General features: G+C 56.0%; 2 protein-coding genes across 2 annotated transcripts in view; one reads left to right on the forward strand and one right to left on the reverse strand.

Moving 5' to 3' along the window:
• Positions 1-104: 104 nt before the first annotated feature.
• On the reverse strand, positions 105-10,079 carry DNAJC27 (DnaJ heat shock protein family (Hsp40) member C27). The gene is made up of 7 exons (XM_087775934.1): positions 9,847-10,079; positions 8,550-8,632; positions 7,052-7,121; positions 4,832-4,996; positions 4,270-4,392; positions 3,562-3,722; positions 105-2,196 (listed from the first exon to the last, which is right to left on the reverse strand). Exons 1-7 carry the CDS (start codon positions 9,931-9,933, stop codon positions 2,064-2,066), a joined length of 822 nt encoding a protein of 273 aa, XP_087632060.1. The 5' UTR covers positions 9,934-10,079; the 3' UTR covers positions 105-2,063.
• A 259-nt stretch (positions 10,080-10,338) lies between these two features.
• Positions 10,339-15,723, forward strand: part of EFR3B (EFR3 homolog B) — a 49,436-nt gene continuing 44,051 nt past the window's right edge. The window contains exons 1-2 of the mRNA XM_087776615.1: positions 10,339-10,572; positions 11,063-11,117. Of these exons, the coding sequence (XP_087632741.1) occupies positions 11,102-11,117 (16 nt within the window). The 5' untranslated portion in view covers positions 10,339-10,572; positions 11,063-11,101. The remainder of the gene's footprint in view (positions 10,573-11,062; positions 11,118-15,723) is intronic.

Here is a 15,723-nt window from a genome sequence, read left to right on the forward strand (position 1 = left end):
CACCACCAGCCTCAGCCAGACCCGGCTGGGGAGGAGAGAAATGAGTCAAAGGGCAATTAAACATTAACAGCAGGCGGGCGCTGCGGGAGGACAGCTCACAGGGCTTCCTTTGTTCCAAAGGGGGGTTTAATTTATAAAAATAACACAACTTAGAAGGTCACCGGCATCGCTAGACGTGACATGCGTGTGTAATCATCCCCAAACATCCGGTCAGCTCGGTAAACAGACGGGAGAAACCCCAAAACCGGCGGCCAGAGACACCTGAGGAGCAAACAGGAGGGACCGGGCATGGCACAACGGCCCTGGAGGGCAGCAGGAACCGAGGAAGCCTTTAAACTTCTCCAGGCACTGAGATCTCACCCTCAAAGCGAAGTGCACCATTCAGCAACCGGACTATTTACCCTCCTCAATGGAAAAAGAATACAGAGAAATAGGTTTGAAGCCCGAATTAAGTGGTTTCCTCTGCTAGACCAGTGGGGAGGTTTCCAGTGAACTCCATAGCGTTATAAAACGTGCGGAACAAGACCCCATCAGTGCAACTTGCCGCAGCTCCGATGCCTGTCCTGCTGATCTCCCCCAGCCCAGCTTTTTATCCATCTGGGAGAGGAAAAATGGGGCTATTTTAAACCTTAACCTCTTGTAGCAACATCTCCCCTTGGTTATTTCTGCACCGGAGGAGCAAAAAGTGCTTCCCAGCAGGACAGCCTATTCCTTCTTCCCAGCAACCCAGCACCAGAAACCAGAGCAAGAGCAAAATGATACTGGCTTTCAAGTCCCTTAATGCTTGCTACAAAAAGAGGGAGGGTTCTACTGTTGATTTATGATATATTTTGAAGGGGAAACAGACAAAAGCTGCCTTGAAGTGAAAAAAAAAAAATATATATATTGCACTGACCATAGGAGAAAACACTTTTGAACGGGATACCTGTGGGGTGGGGTAAGGATACACACGCACACACTCAGTGGCTTTCGTTTCATAGCTTCGCGTCCTGACCTTCCCTGCCACGCTCACGTAGCGGCAAAGAAATAAAACTGAGTCCTGACAAAAGCACAGGACCCCAAGGGATCTCCCGTTTGTTCCCCCCGAAGAGCCCGGCAGCCGCCACGGCTCTGACCTCCCTCGGGATGACAACGACCGGATCCCAAGCCTCTGCAAGCGAGCAGGCAGATCGCAGGCACCCACGCAGCTCTGCGGCACGGCGAAGTTCGGGAGATGAGGGTTGAGGGCCTGCAGATTTAGGGGTTCCTCCTGACGATCGGAGCTCAGGGAGATGGAAGGAGGTGGTGGTAGGAGACTCTGTGCTGCGATGAGGAGGTGGGTGCCTGGGGCAGAGCCCTAGTCCTGCCAAAGGGACTGTCCTTGGCACGGTGACAGCTTGGGGAGGAAGGGGACAGGCTGGGGACGACTGGGCCACGCTTGGAGCCAGTTTCTCCCTGCAGTACCAGAAAGGTTTCCTCAAGCAACCTGCCTTTCTCCTCACTGCCAAAAGCAGCATCACTGGGTGTCAGCTGGAAGGAGGCAGCTTTGACCAAGAAGCTGAACCGCCCCGGTGCTCAGCAGCGCCTGTGTGGCTTCCAGCCTTGCCAAGGTGGCTCCAGGATAACCCAGGACTGACAGACAACCCACTGCCCCTCCTGGGCATCCTCCACTCGTGACACCAATGCTTTCAGGTACAACAGCTTTCGGATCAGATCTTGCTCTGGCCTTGCTGCATTCGCAGGTCAGAGCCACGCATCCAAACCCCTCCATGGCTGGTAGCTCGCGGGAGGTGTAACGCAGCCGGGAAGGCGGGGACCACACTGCTTTCAGCACTTACGCCAACCATGACCTGGGGCCACGGATGCAGGGAGGGTTCTGGGGTCCCTCTCCCCTCCTCAGCACTTTGCCCCTTTTCCACCACATCGCAAGCGCACTACGGTCGGATGCAGTCCTGATTCCACGGCTGGTGCTGGGAGCATCTGTGGCCATGCCAGCGGTAAGCGTGAGGAGGAGAGGGGTGCCCCATGGCCTGGGAGCTAGCTGGGAGGAGGGGAATGTTTCCAGCTCTGAGTGGCTCTGTTCCCTACTTGATGTTTTTGAGGAGTGCGGTCCGGGCGTTCACCACAGCTTTGAAGGCGTCCTCACTGCCGGGAGCCACGCACTTATCGGGGTGGAGCAGCACCGCCAGCTTCCGATAGGCTTTATTCACTTCATCCCTAGGAGACACAACAAGAGTGAGAGGACCCACGCACCACACAGCCCGGCTCAGCCTTGCTCCGGCTGGCAGAGCACAGCAGGGGCAGGAGCTCCCCCTGTGCTAAACGCCCTTGCGTAGACGCTTTTGAACCCTTCCCTTGCTGGCACTAAGGATCTCCAGGCTTTGGAGGTGATGCTACGGAGAAAGAGCTGAAGAAAAGCACAGTTCTTGGGGTGGCATGAGCAGAGGAGGGGGAGAACCCCTCTCCTGGGGCAGATACACCCTCTCCACCCTGGGACTGTGCCAGCACGAATGCTCCCATCATGCCAGACATGTGCCTGCGACACGTGCCTCGGTGTGCCGAGTCTCCGGCATCACCGGAGCAGAAAGCCAGGAGACACTGTGGGCACACACGCACCCTGACTCAGCTTTGCATCAAACCGCCTACGCGCTCCGGGTGAAGGTATTGCACATCACTTCAGCCCTTTAAGCCTTGGGTGTCTGGTCCAAGGCAGACATCTCGACTCCAGCTGCAGGCTGTGGAAAGAGCGGGGCACCTCCTGAGGGAGGTGAGGCCATCCGCGCCGGTGATCACAGCACAAACTGCCCTGTAGAGCTGCTGATCTCTCCCCGTGGATGAGAGGGGGCTGGAGGAGGGGTTACGCTCAACATCTACATTTCAGAGAGCTAACGGGAAGATGTACGAGACCTGAATGATATACGTTATCCAAAAATCCACTCTCCAGCCCCTCCATAAGGAGTACACAAGGATAGTCCTCATGTTTCAGAGAGAAGAAAGCAAGGCACAGCTCTGGGAGCTTGTTTTAGCTGCCCAAGTCATACAGCAAAACTGGGAAATTCAATATCCAACACAGGCAATGACCAATTCCACCTGACCAGAGGTCCTCTGAGGACAACAAGAGAAAGCTTGTCCTGTGGAGGTACCGTTTCCAGGTGGAAGAGCTGTAACATCAATCCCTTTTCGATAACGTGGGCAACAGCCTTACAGCAGCCTGAAAGCTTCTCCAGACCTGGAGAGCAAGGAAAGTAAAGCTGGAGCTGCTCCAAACACGTCTGGCAAGTGAGTGACCAGAGCCGGCTCAGCCCGGAGGCAGGCTGCAGGGCCAGGCAGCTGACAGGGCTGAACTTCTCATGTTCATCACTTTCCCCTTGCCTCCAGCCTGGCTCATCTGTTAAAAGGGGAAATTTGGTGCTCAGGACAGAGGGTTTCTTTTGCATTGCCTCACAAAATTGTGGCTAGATACTTGTGCCCAGCTGCTATAAAAACCAAAGCGAGCTTATCAGCAGGCAGGTCACAGATGCAATCAGCCTGCCGGCTCAGAACGGTTACAGCCAGACAGGCAAACGCTGAAGTCTCCCTCACCTTGTGGCTCCGGGTTTGACCCCCAGCATGTCCCAGCTGTCCTTGCTGTTGCGGATCCTGCGAATGGCATCTGCCTGCTCTTTGGTGAAGCTGACCCCCATGCTGGAAGCAGGGCGTTTCCCACCATTGTCACACAGGTCGATGATGGCGGAGTAGAAACTCTGCGAACACAGGGAGGAGTTAGCGGGAAGGAACGGTCCCCAAAGGCGGTGGCAGTGCATAGGAGACCCCACTGCCCTCGCTGGCAGCGGGCTCATCCTCCGAAGCATGAGGAGCATTTGCACAACTGCTGAATGTTCACTCCCTACTGCCTGGGCCGTGGGGGGCTGAGATATCCCAGTCTGGGGGGATCCAGTCCTTGCAAGGACCATGGGACAGCCTGAGGAGGCCAGGCCCCACATTTATCTCAAACCCACTGCTAGACCTAAAAAGGTGACATGGGCATCTCTGCTTTGTGTTCCCAGACCAGCAAGAGGGATCGTCAGCTTTGAGCAAAGCAATGCTAGGGCCAGCTCAGGACTGGAAAGACCAATTCTGATCCTGAGCTAAACAGCCACGGCTTTCTCAGGGTGACATTTCACTGGGAAGACACCTCTGGGGCAGAGGGCCAACAGGTTTTGTGGGATCCAGGCAGTTCAGGAGACATTCTGCCATCAAATCCTGGCTCTGTGTGATGTCTGTGCCCTCACCACCTTCATTACACCTCACCTGAAACATCTCGTTGATTCCTTCTCCTGTTTGGGCCGATGTCTCAAAGTAAAGAAAGCCCCGGCTCTCTGCCCAGAGCCGCCCCTCGCTTTCATCCACGCTGCGGTGCTTGGTGCAGTCGATCTAGAACGAGAGAAAAGGCAGAGATGAGAGCTCAGCCAGGGTCTGCAGCAGCAGCTGGAGGAACAGAGCTCCAAGGCCGATCACCTAATAGTGGGTAAGGGGCATGTCTGGTTGGAGAGGCTGTTTGCTTATCCTGAAGGGATGGAGGCAGCGTGGAAAGAAAGCACAGAAAATTCAAGTAAAAAGGCCTTTGAGAGTTTACCTAGTCCAGAGACAATGTCACCTCTACTTGATCCCTTCCTGACTGATGTGTGGCCACCATATTCTCAAAACCCCGTTGAAACGTGGTCTCCAATGCTCCTCACACACAGATCCGGTTCTTAGAAAGTCTTCCCTACAACCTGGAGCTCAACAGCTTGGGCTCAGGCTGGGAACACAACAAGCCCCGAGGGCCGGAGATCAGGACGGCACCGCAGCCTGGCTCCCCACCACAACTCACCTTGTTCGCACAGACAACGAAGACAATGTTCTCCATGTTCCCGTGGGGGCCCAGCTCCTGCTTCATCTCAGCCAGCCACGCGTCCAGCGCGTCGAAAGACTCCTTTTGTCCGACGTCGTAGACCAGGATGACCCCCTGCGTGTCCTTGTAAAACTCGTTCCTCACCTGCGGGGGCAAAGGTGGCATCAGCGACACCCAGGCTGAGAGCACACAGCCTGGCAGATTTGGGGGATCACTGTTTACCTGGCATCTATTAGATTCTGTGATAAAAATCTTCTCTCTACACAAAGAGAAGACCACAGAAAAAGGACAGATGGGGGAACCCAAATAATAACCTGACCACACTGCCCCCAGGTCCATCATAGGAGAGCGATCAGCCCATAAAGATTCATCTCCACACACACAAAAAAGCAGAGAGGCACAACAGCAGACAACTCCTGGGGAGACTGGAAGGTCTGGGAGTCAACCGAAAGACCCGTTTGCACGTGTGTGTTTCCCTGAGTGAGGCAGCGGGGCAAAGCGAGGATTCAGGGCCAGCCACTGGACTGCAGATCTAAGCCTGGCTACTGGAGAGATCTGCAGGATGTCTGTCTGTGCGTGTGGGTGTGCGTAAGGGGGTCTGCACCAGCAGCTGGAGCGGGGCTGCAGGCTGTGCGGCTCGTACGCCCAGTGCCAGCAACTGGGGAGGTGAAAGATCCCCAGGACAGCTGCTGGATGAGTGTCTAAGGTCAGCTAAGGGACAGGCATTAGAATAGAACAGAATGGTTCAGCTGGAAGGGACCTCCAAGGATCATCTAGTCCCACTGCCTGACCGCTCCAGGGCTGACCAAAAGTTAGAGCATGTTGTTAAGGGCATTGTCCAAATGCCTTCTAAGCACTGACAGGCTTGGGGCATCGACCACCTCTGCAGGAAGCCTCTTCCAGGGTTTGACCACCCTCTCGGTAAAGAAATGCTTCCTCACATCCCATCTAAACCTCCCCCGGCGCAGCTTTGAACCATTCCCAGGCGTCTTGTCCCTGGATCCCAGGGAGAAGAGCTCAGCACCTCCCTCTCCACGTCCCCTCCTCAGGAAGCTGCAGAGAGCAGCGAGGCTGTCCCTCAGCTTCCTCTTCTCCAAACTGGACGAGCCCAAAGTCCTCAGCGCTCCTCAGAGGACATGCCTTCCAGCCCTTTCACCAGCTCTGTTGCCCTCCTCTGAACACGTTCGAGTACCTTCACATCCCTCTTAAATTATGGGCCCCAGAACTGCCCATTGGTACTCAAGGTGAGGCTGCATTAACACTAAATACAGAAATAAATACAGCAGTAAATAAACTGCTCTCTCCTAACATTCTATACATTTTTATTAGTCACAGGATAACGCTTTGCCAAGCATCAACAGTAGACTTATAATTAAGAATTAGTATGCATTATACTGTTAAAACAATAGGATTATACTGGATAAACATTTACTGTTCCTTTCTTCCACTTCTGGGTCCACTTTATTACTTTGTTTATAATTTCAAATAAATGTGATTAGCAGTGAGCACAATCACTCCTTTGGGCCAGCTCTCCAAAATGGATGTTATAGTCTATGTGTTCAAATCCTAAAGTTTTATCCTGCAGGCTCCTTTCTGTAAATAGTACCGTTTATTACTTGTATAGCAAATAATTTTAGAACAGAACAGAGTATTTCAGTTGGAAGGGACCTACAATGATCATCTACTCCAACTGCAAGTGTTTTACAGCACTTTGGTCATGGATTAGGATGCCAGTATGCTACAAACGCCCAAGGCAAGCTCCAAAGATCTCCCAGTCTGAGGAAATTTAACCTCAAGATGGGCAGATTGATAAGCACAAGGAGCCACTTTGAAATAGGGCTAGCAACGTGAGCGGTAGCACAGCCAAACCTTACGCTCATGGTTTATGAGCAAGTTGTCGGGTTATTCTTTCTATCAGAGTTGTTTGTGGCTTTATAGGTTCCGGTTTGAATAACTCTGTTTTCCTTCTCCTGATTAGCCAGAGAGGCAGCGAGGGTTTCCAGTGCTGGCCTGCATTAGGTGTCCATGGCAAGAAAGAACGGGATGTACTGTAGCGGAAGAAGCTTGTAAGAAATGTATTTTCAAGTTTCCCACCCCCAAACACAATTTCAGGCAGATCTGAGGAAAGCTGATGGGTGCTAAACACTTCTGAGACGCTTCTTCCCTGCGGTGTGCTGCCCAGAGCCGGGTCTGCCTTACCTCATAGAAGAAGGGGTGCCCCGCCATGTCAAAGATGTTCACCTTGATCTCTCGGTCTCTGACCTGCACTCTGAAAGAGAAGCGGGAAATGCTTGAGAAAGCTCTAGCTCAGCCCTCGCACAGGCTGTGCCTCCGCAGGAACACCCCTTATCTCTGCCAGCCCTCTGCCCAGAAAGAGCTGGGCGATCGGGGACAGAAAAAACAGTAAGGAGTTCCAAGTGCTGGGGTTTAATGGCCAGAAAATTGCCCCTAGAGCTGGTCAGACAAGGAGAACAGCACCAGCTCCGGCTGTAACGTGATAATGAGGAGCTACGCTATCAGAGGAAGGCAAATTATGCAGAGTATCTTATTATTAAAGCAGAAATGCAGATTATGCCATGAAAACGAAGCAACCTCAGCAGAGCCAAGCACACCTGGCTCGGGGCAGCGTGGTCACTCAGGAGCGGCGGGTGACAGCCCCACTCCCTCTGCCCCTGTGGAGACCAGTGCCCCCCACAGCAGACACCTCGCCCGGAGCCTGGCAGACCCATGCCTGCCGTCTGCAACCACGCAGCTCATCCCACTCCCCCGGCACTTCCTAGAATCATAGAATCCCAGGTTGGAAGGGACCTTGAGGATCATCTGGTCCAACCTTTGTAGCAAGAGCACAATCTAGATGAGACGGCCCAGCACCCTGTCCAGCTGAGTCTTAAAAGTATCCAGTGTCGTGGAGTCAACCACTTCCCTGGGGAGATTATTCCAATGGTTGACTGTTCTCATTGAGAAAAATTTACCTCTCATGTCCAATCCGAATCTCCTTGGGAGTAACTTGTACCCGTTACCCCTTGTCCTCACCATGGGACTCCTTGTAAAAAGGGAGTCTCCGTCTGCTTTGTAGCTCCCCTTTCAGCACTGGTCCACGGTGATGAGGTCACCTCTAAGCCTCCTTTTCTCAAGGCTGAACAAGCCCAGCTCTCAGCCTGTCCCCACACGGCAGGCTGCCCAGACCCCTGATCATCTCGGTGGCCCTTCTCTGGACCCCCTCCAGCCTGCCCACAGCTTTTTTGTATAGCGGGGACCAGAACTGTGCACAGGATTCCAGGTGTGGCCTGACAAGCGCCAAGTAGAGAGGGATCATGACTTCTTTCTCTCTGCTGGTGATGCCCTTTTGGATGCAACCCAGCCTCCTGTTGGCCTTCTCGGCCGCAGCAGCACACTGTTCCCTCATGTTGAGCTTCCCGTCCACCAGGACCTCCAGGTCCCTTTCCACGTTGCTGCTTTCCAGCCAGGTGGATCCCAGCCTGTGCTGCACTCCTGGATTATGTTTTCCCAGGTGCAAGTCCTCACACTTGTCCTTGTTAAACTTCATAAGGTTCTTGTTAGCCCACTCTTCCAGCCTATCCAGATCTTCCTGCAGGGTGGTTCTCCCTTCCAGAGTGTCTACTTCCCCACTCAGTTTGGTATCATCTGCAAACTTCATCAGGCTACACTTGCAGCTCCTCACTGCAAAGGTACTTACTTTGTGACGCCGTAGTCGATACCAATAGTCGCCAGGTATTTGGGAACGAACCTCTTCTCACAGTAACGCTTTATAATGCAGCTCTGGGAGAAAAGAAAACAGAGAGTGTCAGCAGGAGGGCACCGTATGCCCCAATATTCACGTTAATACGGAATTCGCTAACAGCCCTCAGCCAGCTGGATGGCTGCAGAGACATCAACTCTGCCCTAAGTCCCTAAACCAGCTAATTAACCCACAAAGCACCAGTGTTTACCAGCAGCAGTTTTCTTTCTGCAAAAAGAAGGAAAAGCCACTGGGTGTCAGTTATTTCTTACCTGTTTGGAGACTGGAGTGCCAAGAAACTCTGATTTATTCCCCTACAGAAAATATCCAGCCTGGAGGAGCAGTGTGTTTGGGGGCCTGGGGGCAGTCAGCTCCCCAAAAGCCGTGAAGAACATTTTGGTAGCCCGAGAAGCACATTCAAGGTCCCTCCAGCCCCGGTTCTGCCCCTGACTGGCAGAGATAGTGTTTAGGGAGAGCAGAGGAGTCGGCTTCTATCAGCCATCAAGAGATAAATGCCAAAAGGATCAATGTGCTTGCCCACTCACTCTGTCCTGCAAGATCCCTCTGGATTTTCTTGCCATCAGGGAGGCATTTGTCTGCCCCAAGGGAGCCCTTGTGCTGTCAGCAGTTTAACAGGACTACGTTTATTTAGCAAACAAAAAAACGGCAACACTTCTGAACAGCACCTGGCTGGGAAAAGAAATAACATCCGCGGGAAGAGCTGGGTCATTCGCCACAGCAGGAGGAAGGGGAGCTCCTGAGGAAACCCTGACTAAAGCCGGATCGTGGAGGAACCCAGCCCACAGAGAGGGGAAGGCTCCGGTGGGCCTGTGGGGCAGGCCCCGAGCGGGACAGCGGACCGGGCCGGGCCCTGCCCACCCGTGCCGGGGCGGAGGGCCCCGGACTGGGCCGGCCCCGGGGCGGCCGGTATGGAGGAGGCCGGGCATGGAGGAGGCCGCGGGCGCCGCCATGACACCCGCCCGCAGCCGCGGGCGGCCCCGACCCTCCCCGTAGACTCCGCCTCTTGCCACGCAGCCAATAAAAACCGTCGGCCCCGCCCCCGCAGCTGTCAATCCTCCACTCGCACCACCCTCCCGTCTCGCACCGCACGGCTCGACCGGCTTCTGATTGGCTGTCGCCGGCCGGCACAGCCACCAATCCACCGCCTCTCTGCCAGCTCCGCCCCCTACACTCAGCTCCCCATTGGCAAGCTGGCCTGCCCGCCACCACCCGCCCGCCAATCGCAACGCCTCACCTTGCCCACCTCCGCGTTGCCCATGGAGATGACTTTAATCCTCAGCGACTTGCGCGTCTCCTTCCGCTTCGGCGGATTCGCCTCCATGGCGGACCGGGGCGGTGCGAGCCGGGCCGGGCCTGGCTGAGGCGACGGAAGGAGGGAGGAATGGAGGAAGGGAACGCGGCAGGCCCGGGTGCGGGTCCCGGTCCCCCTCACCGCCCGGCGCCCGCCGCTCACGCGAGATTTCCGCCCGCCCGCCCCGGCCCGAAGATCTCGCGAGATTTGGTGCGCGCCGCTCTGCCGGGAGCGGTTACCGACCCGTGAGGGGCTGTGGTGAGGGGACGGGCCCGGGCCTGGGTCCCCTGCCCGCCCTGCCCGCCCTGCCTGCCCTGCCTGCCCGCCCTGGGCGTCGGCAGTGAGGGGACTGGCCCGGGCCCGGGTCCCCTGCCTGCCCTGCCCGCCCTGCCTGCCCGCCCGCCCTGGGGGTCGGCAGTGAGGGGACTGGCCCGGGCCCGGGTCCCCCTGGCCGCCCTGGGGAGCAGGAGGGGAGCAGCAGCCCGCTCACCTCCAGCAGGGCCTGCCCTCTTGCCCCTGCTTTCAGCAGGACGTCCCCTGCCCTGTCCCAGCGTCTCCAGGGGCTCGAAAGCAGCAATCGCCTAACATCGTATTGTCGGTGCTCCCAGGCTGCCCCGCCGTCCTTGCGGCCTGAGCTGTGAGGGTTTGTGCAGCCCTGGAGAGCGCCAGGTAGAGCAGTTGGGGGTTACATCTCGTGTTCCCTGTGATTTGCTTCATGGCCATGGGGAGGTGGATCCCCCCAGCCTGGGAGCCCGCTCTCTTGCTTCAGCTGGGTCCCTGCAGGATCAAAGAATAGGCCAGGCTTGGGAGGTTGGGCGGGATGCAGCTCACCACCTTTCTGTGGGGGTTTGGATGGAAGATGCTGGTTTGGTCTTGGTTAGGAGCTGTTGGGGTTGGTGTTGAATCAGTTCTTAGGTGGAAAATGTGCCCTCCTCGAGAACGGACCCCTCGTGAAATAGGTTCTTGAGGGGAGGACATTGCTGGTTGCTGAGACAGGTGGCCTTAGGTGACACCAGAGCTGGCAGTGGCCCTGTGGCACCATGGGACATGGCTTATGGGGTCTGATTAGAGGGTCCCATCCCTGTGCAGGGGCTAGCCTGGGGCAGGGCCATCCACGGGGACCCTCGTTGTAAATACTGTCCTTATTTGCTCCTTGTAGCCCAGCAAGATCCTGTCAAGAAGGGGGAAGCTTTGCATCATGCCTCGAAGACAAGGTACCGGGAGGGGGGACACACGGCTGGGGGTTTTGAGGCCCTCTCTCCAGGGAGGTCACAGCCACCTCTCGGCAAGGAGATCCTCAGGCAGGGCCCATGTGGTTTGAGCATCTCTTGGCTCCCTGGGGACTTCCCCATCAGGATAGGGATGGAAAGGGGAAGGGGTTTCCTTGGTTGAGGTGCCTTGAGCTTAGAGATCCTGTGAGCCCCTCCTGCCACGTCCTGCTGGGAGCATGCATCGGGCTGGAAGTGGGGGTGGCAGAAGTGGGTGCTGGGGGTGTGGCGGGGGTCACTGGCGTGTGCTATGGACTAGGGACGCTGGCTGTTGAGTTGTCAGCGCCTCTTCTGGCTTCCTCCTGACTGGCAACAAGAAGCTGCTTTTTGACAGGTCTGTTATGGGCTGTTTGGGATCTTCTGCCTCATTATCTGGTCTCATAAATCTTTGCCGAAAGAGTCCTGCCTTTAGCCGTCTCTGGGTGTTTTATGGCTCTGGCTCTGTTCTTCATCTTCATGTCACCTTATCTTTAGCTTTGTTCTTTGTTATCTTCATTTTGTTCATCTTCCCGCTGTCTGGCCGCTTGATGAAGCCATGAAACCAGGCACACATCTCTGTGCCAATTTAAGCTGATTCCTTTAACCCTTCTTCCGCTGGTCCTGTGCATCCATGTACAGACATTCCTGGTCTTATGGGTGTTAATGTTTCTTCCAAATCTGTCTGGCAGCTGAATTTGGTGAATTCAGCCCTTCCTCCTTGTGATGCCAGTGGGGACATCCCTGGGCAGCTGCTCGCCTTGGCCCAGGGCGCTTTTCCCAAGCCAGGAGGGATCCTACCTGCTCAGCAGCAACCTAGGAATGGGATTATAATTCCTACTGCCGTGCAGGAGGCGAGCGCTTCCCTGCCCCGATCCCAGCGGCGTGAGAGAGACGAGGTTGGGGTTTGCTGTGGGCATTTCATCCTCGGTCAAGCGTGTCCCTCAGTTTGTTTAGAAAAGAGGGGGAGGAAAGGTGGTCATTTTTTTCCCTCTTTGTTTTGCTGTATAAATATAAAATATATATAAAAATGTAAAGATATAGAGCCCTCTGTGGAGTTTTCTCTGGGTTGGGAGGAACAGAGCCCCTCTGTGCCTGGACAAGAGGACGAGGGAAACAGCTTAGCACCGTGCCAGCTTCTTCACTGAGTTTGGGCAGCGGAAGGGCTTACGGCAGCCCCACCGACTTAAAGGTTCGGGATATGGTAACAGACACCAGGCCAGTAGCTTTCGGGATAAACAATTTATCTCTAAATAATGGTACAGTAATAGATACAGATCAGTAGTGCAATTATCCAGGTCATAATGACAGCAAATCCAGTAATTCACTAATACAGGGCTAGACTTAATATCTGGGAGTGCAAAGACTTCCACGACCGTGGCCATCAGGCAGGCAGGAATCAGAGCACGGCTTCTTCTCTGGACAAGAGACTTGGACCAGCCGAGCAGGCTTGGGGAATCCCAGATTCCCTGATGGGACTGTTCTTTTTTAATTGTTGCATTGCGGAAGCACCGTTTGGGTGCGCCGAGAAACCATCAGAACAGTGCGGGCCGAAAATCAAGCACAAATATGTAAAGAGGTGATTAAAAGAAGTAAGAAACTGCTCAAAATAAGGATAACAGCTGAGGGATGAAGTAAGATGATGAATATTCCCGTAGCGGGGCGGGGAGACCACCCTGAAAGGGATTCCCACCAGCCACATTTGACTATTTTTTGAGCATGTTCCAGGATTTGTGTGATCTGTGGTGTCACGGTGGACAGGTATTAATGTTCGTTGTCCCTGCTCCCTCCCCTGCTTCAGCAGTCGATGTAAGGCTGGGTGCTGCAAAAACTCTTCTGTTCGAGAAGTTTGTTGACAGTTGACAAGCAATAATTGGGGCAGCATGGTTAAAATCACATCCAGGTAGAGTAGTAAAGTTACAGATACACAGCTCGACTAACGTAGATAAAGTATGGTTATACGTAGCGTCAATATCTACAAAAGAATAGGAAGATCGCGAAGGTACAGAGCCGTTCCTGCCGCGCACAAGTGTTGTTTCGGCGTGTTTATCGGGTGCGTTAGGAAATGATAGGCTCCCCAGGGGAATTAAGGCACGTATCAGAGGCTCTAAAGGGATTTCCTTCGCACGCAAACCCCAGGCCTGGCTCAGGGACTCGCAAGCTTTGGTGTCTCCTGATTGCCAGCCTTTCATTCCCTGCTGACACTCCCTTGGGTCACCCCTACAGCATTTGGTAACAACGTCTGGTCACCGCGATTTAGATGTTCCCGTCGGTGTCTGTGCTGAGCCTGGGTGGCTTGTGCAGGCGTAACCAACGTTTCTGGCGGGCAGAGACTGGATTTTTTTGCCTCAGTGGCTGAACTGGCCCTGCCACTGTCACCCTGCTGCGTTTGATGGTCCGGAGCAGCCGTGCGTGAGGTGTGCACGTAAAGCTGCGGTGGTGACAACCTCGCGCGTGTTCCCCTGAGCGTCCCTGTGGCCTGCACAGCTTCGCTGGGCTTAGGGAAAGAGCCGGTGGTGGTTGGGCATGAGAGGCAGAGCGGGACTCAGTTTCCCCATCCCTGAGCCAGGGCGGGGACGCTCCCGTAGCCCCTGTAGCCCTCAGCACAAGCGCAGGACCTCCCCTTGCAGCCAGAGGGAGGGCAGCGCCTGGCTTTTCAGCAGAGATCCTCCTCTGTCTGCTGCTGCGAGCGATCCAGGTGCCGGCAGCATCGCTTTGTGCTGTACCAGTGTCCCTGCTCCCAGTCCTTGTCCCTCCTGTGCCACACACGTGCAAGAAATGGATCCTCGTGCAAGAAATAACGCAGAGGGGTGTGAGAAGCAGCACATTGCACACAAGAACTGTCAGGCCATGGGCGTCGTGCAAGTGATGTGAATCATGGAGTCATAGAATCGTTGAATCATAGAATCATTGAATCATTAAGGTTGGAAAGGACCTCTGAGATCATCGAGTCCAACTGTTAACCCAGCACTGCCTGGTCCACCTCTAAACCCTGTCCCTAAGCACCAATTCCACATGTTTTTTGAACACTTCCAGGGACTGTGATCGCACCCCTGCCCTGGGCAGCCTGGGCCAGGGCCTGACCACTCTCGCCGTGAAGAAGTTTTCCCTAATATCCAACCCAAACCTGCCCTGGCGCAGCTTGAGGCCGTTCCCTCTCGTCCCATCGCTTGTTCCTGGGCAGAAAAGACTGACCCCCCCCCGGCTCCAGCCTCCTTTCAGGCAGTTGCAGAGAGCGATGAGGGCTCCCCTCAGCCTCCTCTTCTCCAGGCTGAGCCCCCCCAGCTCCCCCAGCCGCTCCTCCCCAGCCTTGGGCTCCAGCCCCTGCCCCAGCCTCGCTGCCCTGCTCTGGCCACGCTCCAGCCCCTCCATGGCCGCCTTGGGGTGAGGGGCCCAGCGCTGAGCACAGCATTCGAGGGGCGGCCTCCCCAGTGCCCAGCACAGGGGGACGATCCCTGCCCTGCTCCTGCTGGCCACACCATTCCTGACACAAGCCAGGATGCCACTGGCCCTCTTGGCCACCTGGGCACACTGCTGGCTCATGTTCAGCGGCTGTCGACCAGCACCCCCAGGCCCTTTCCCGCCGGGCAGCTCCCAGCCGCTCCTCCCCACGCCTGCAGCGGTGCCTGGGGTTGTTGTGCCCCCAGTGCAGGACCCGGCCCTGAGCCTTGCTGACCCTCACCCAGTGCCTGGGCCCATCGACCCAGCCTGGCCAGGGCCCTCTGCAGAGCCTCCCTGCCCTCCAGCAGATCAACGCTCCCGCCCAGCTTGGTGTCCCCTGCAAACTGACTGAGGGTGCCCTCGGTCCCCTCCTCCGGATCATCGATAAAGATATTGAACAGGACCGGCCCCAGCACTGAGCCCTGGGGAACAGCACTGGTGACCGGCCGCCAACTGGATTTGACTCCATTCACCACCGCTCTCGGGGCCCGGCCGCCAGCCAGGTTTTTACCCAGCGCAGAGTGCACCCATCCAAGCCGTGAGCAGCCAGCTTCTCCAGGAGAATGCTGTGGGAAACCGTCTCGAAGGCCTCAGTAAAGCCCAGGCAGACGCCATTCACAGCCTTTCTCTCATCCACCAAGCCGGTCACCTTGCCATAGAAGGAGATCGGGTTGGTCAAGCAGGACGTGGCGAGTGTTGGTGCCAGAATGGACGCGGGTATGTGCGAGCCGGTGCGAACACCCCGAGGAGGCCGAGCGCCAGTGTGCGGGAGCAGCCACGGGGGCCTGGCCCGTGGGCCCGGGACCCGGCTATGTCCCAGGTGCGTGGCCGGAGGAGGGATGCACGGCTCGGTGCTGGAGACCCTGCTGCAGTTGCTGCAGCAGCTTTGTGGCCATGGAAACAGCTGCGGGAGAGCGGGGGGATGCGAGGAAGGAGGGAGCAGACTGGGTGGACGTGCCTGACAAAGGAGATGCCTGGGGCGAGCAGCTCCTCACCGTCCTCCCGCCATGATTGGGGTGGCTGCCTTCCCTCAGCGCCTGCCGGCCAACTCCCTCTGAGCCATCCCGGAGAGGGATCCCGGGGCTCGGGGCACCACGGTCTGTCTTGGTGTCCCACATGCCCAACCTGCCCACCA

This window comes from Nipponia nippon, unplaced genomic scaffold, assembly GCF_047370975.1.
Source record: "Nipponia nippon isolate SJK-2023a ecotype South Korea unplaced genomic scaffold, ASM4737097v1 scaffold_4, whole genome shotgun sequence".
In the NCBI taxonomy this organism is placed as follows: Eukaryota; Metazoa; Chordata; class Aves; order Pelecaniformes; family Threskiornithidae; genus Nipponia; species Nipponia nippon.

Excerpts from the sequence above, each read along its gene's own strand:
- DNAJC27 (XM_087775934.1), bottom strand. The coding sequence starts at position 9,933 with ATGGAGGCGAATCCGCCGAAGCGGAAGGAGACGCGCAAGTCGCTGAGG. Across the intron at positions 4,997-7,051 it reads GGCACCCCTTCTTCTATGAG|GTGAGGAACGAGTTTTACAA; the intron begins GTAAGGCAGACC and ends TTGCCCCCGCAG. Across the intron at positions 3,723-4,269 it reads GAATCAACGAGATGTTTCAG|AGTTTCTACTCCGCCATCAT; the intron begins GTGAGGTGTAAT and ends CTGTGTTCGCAG.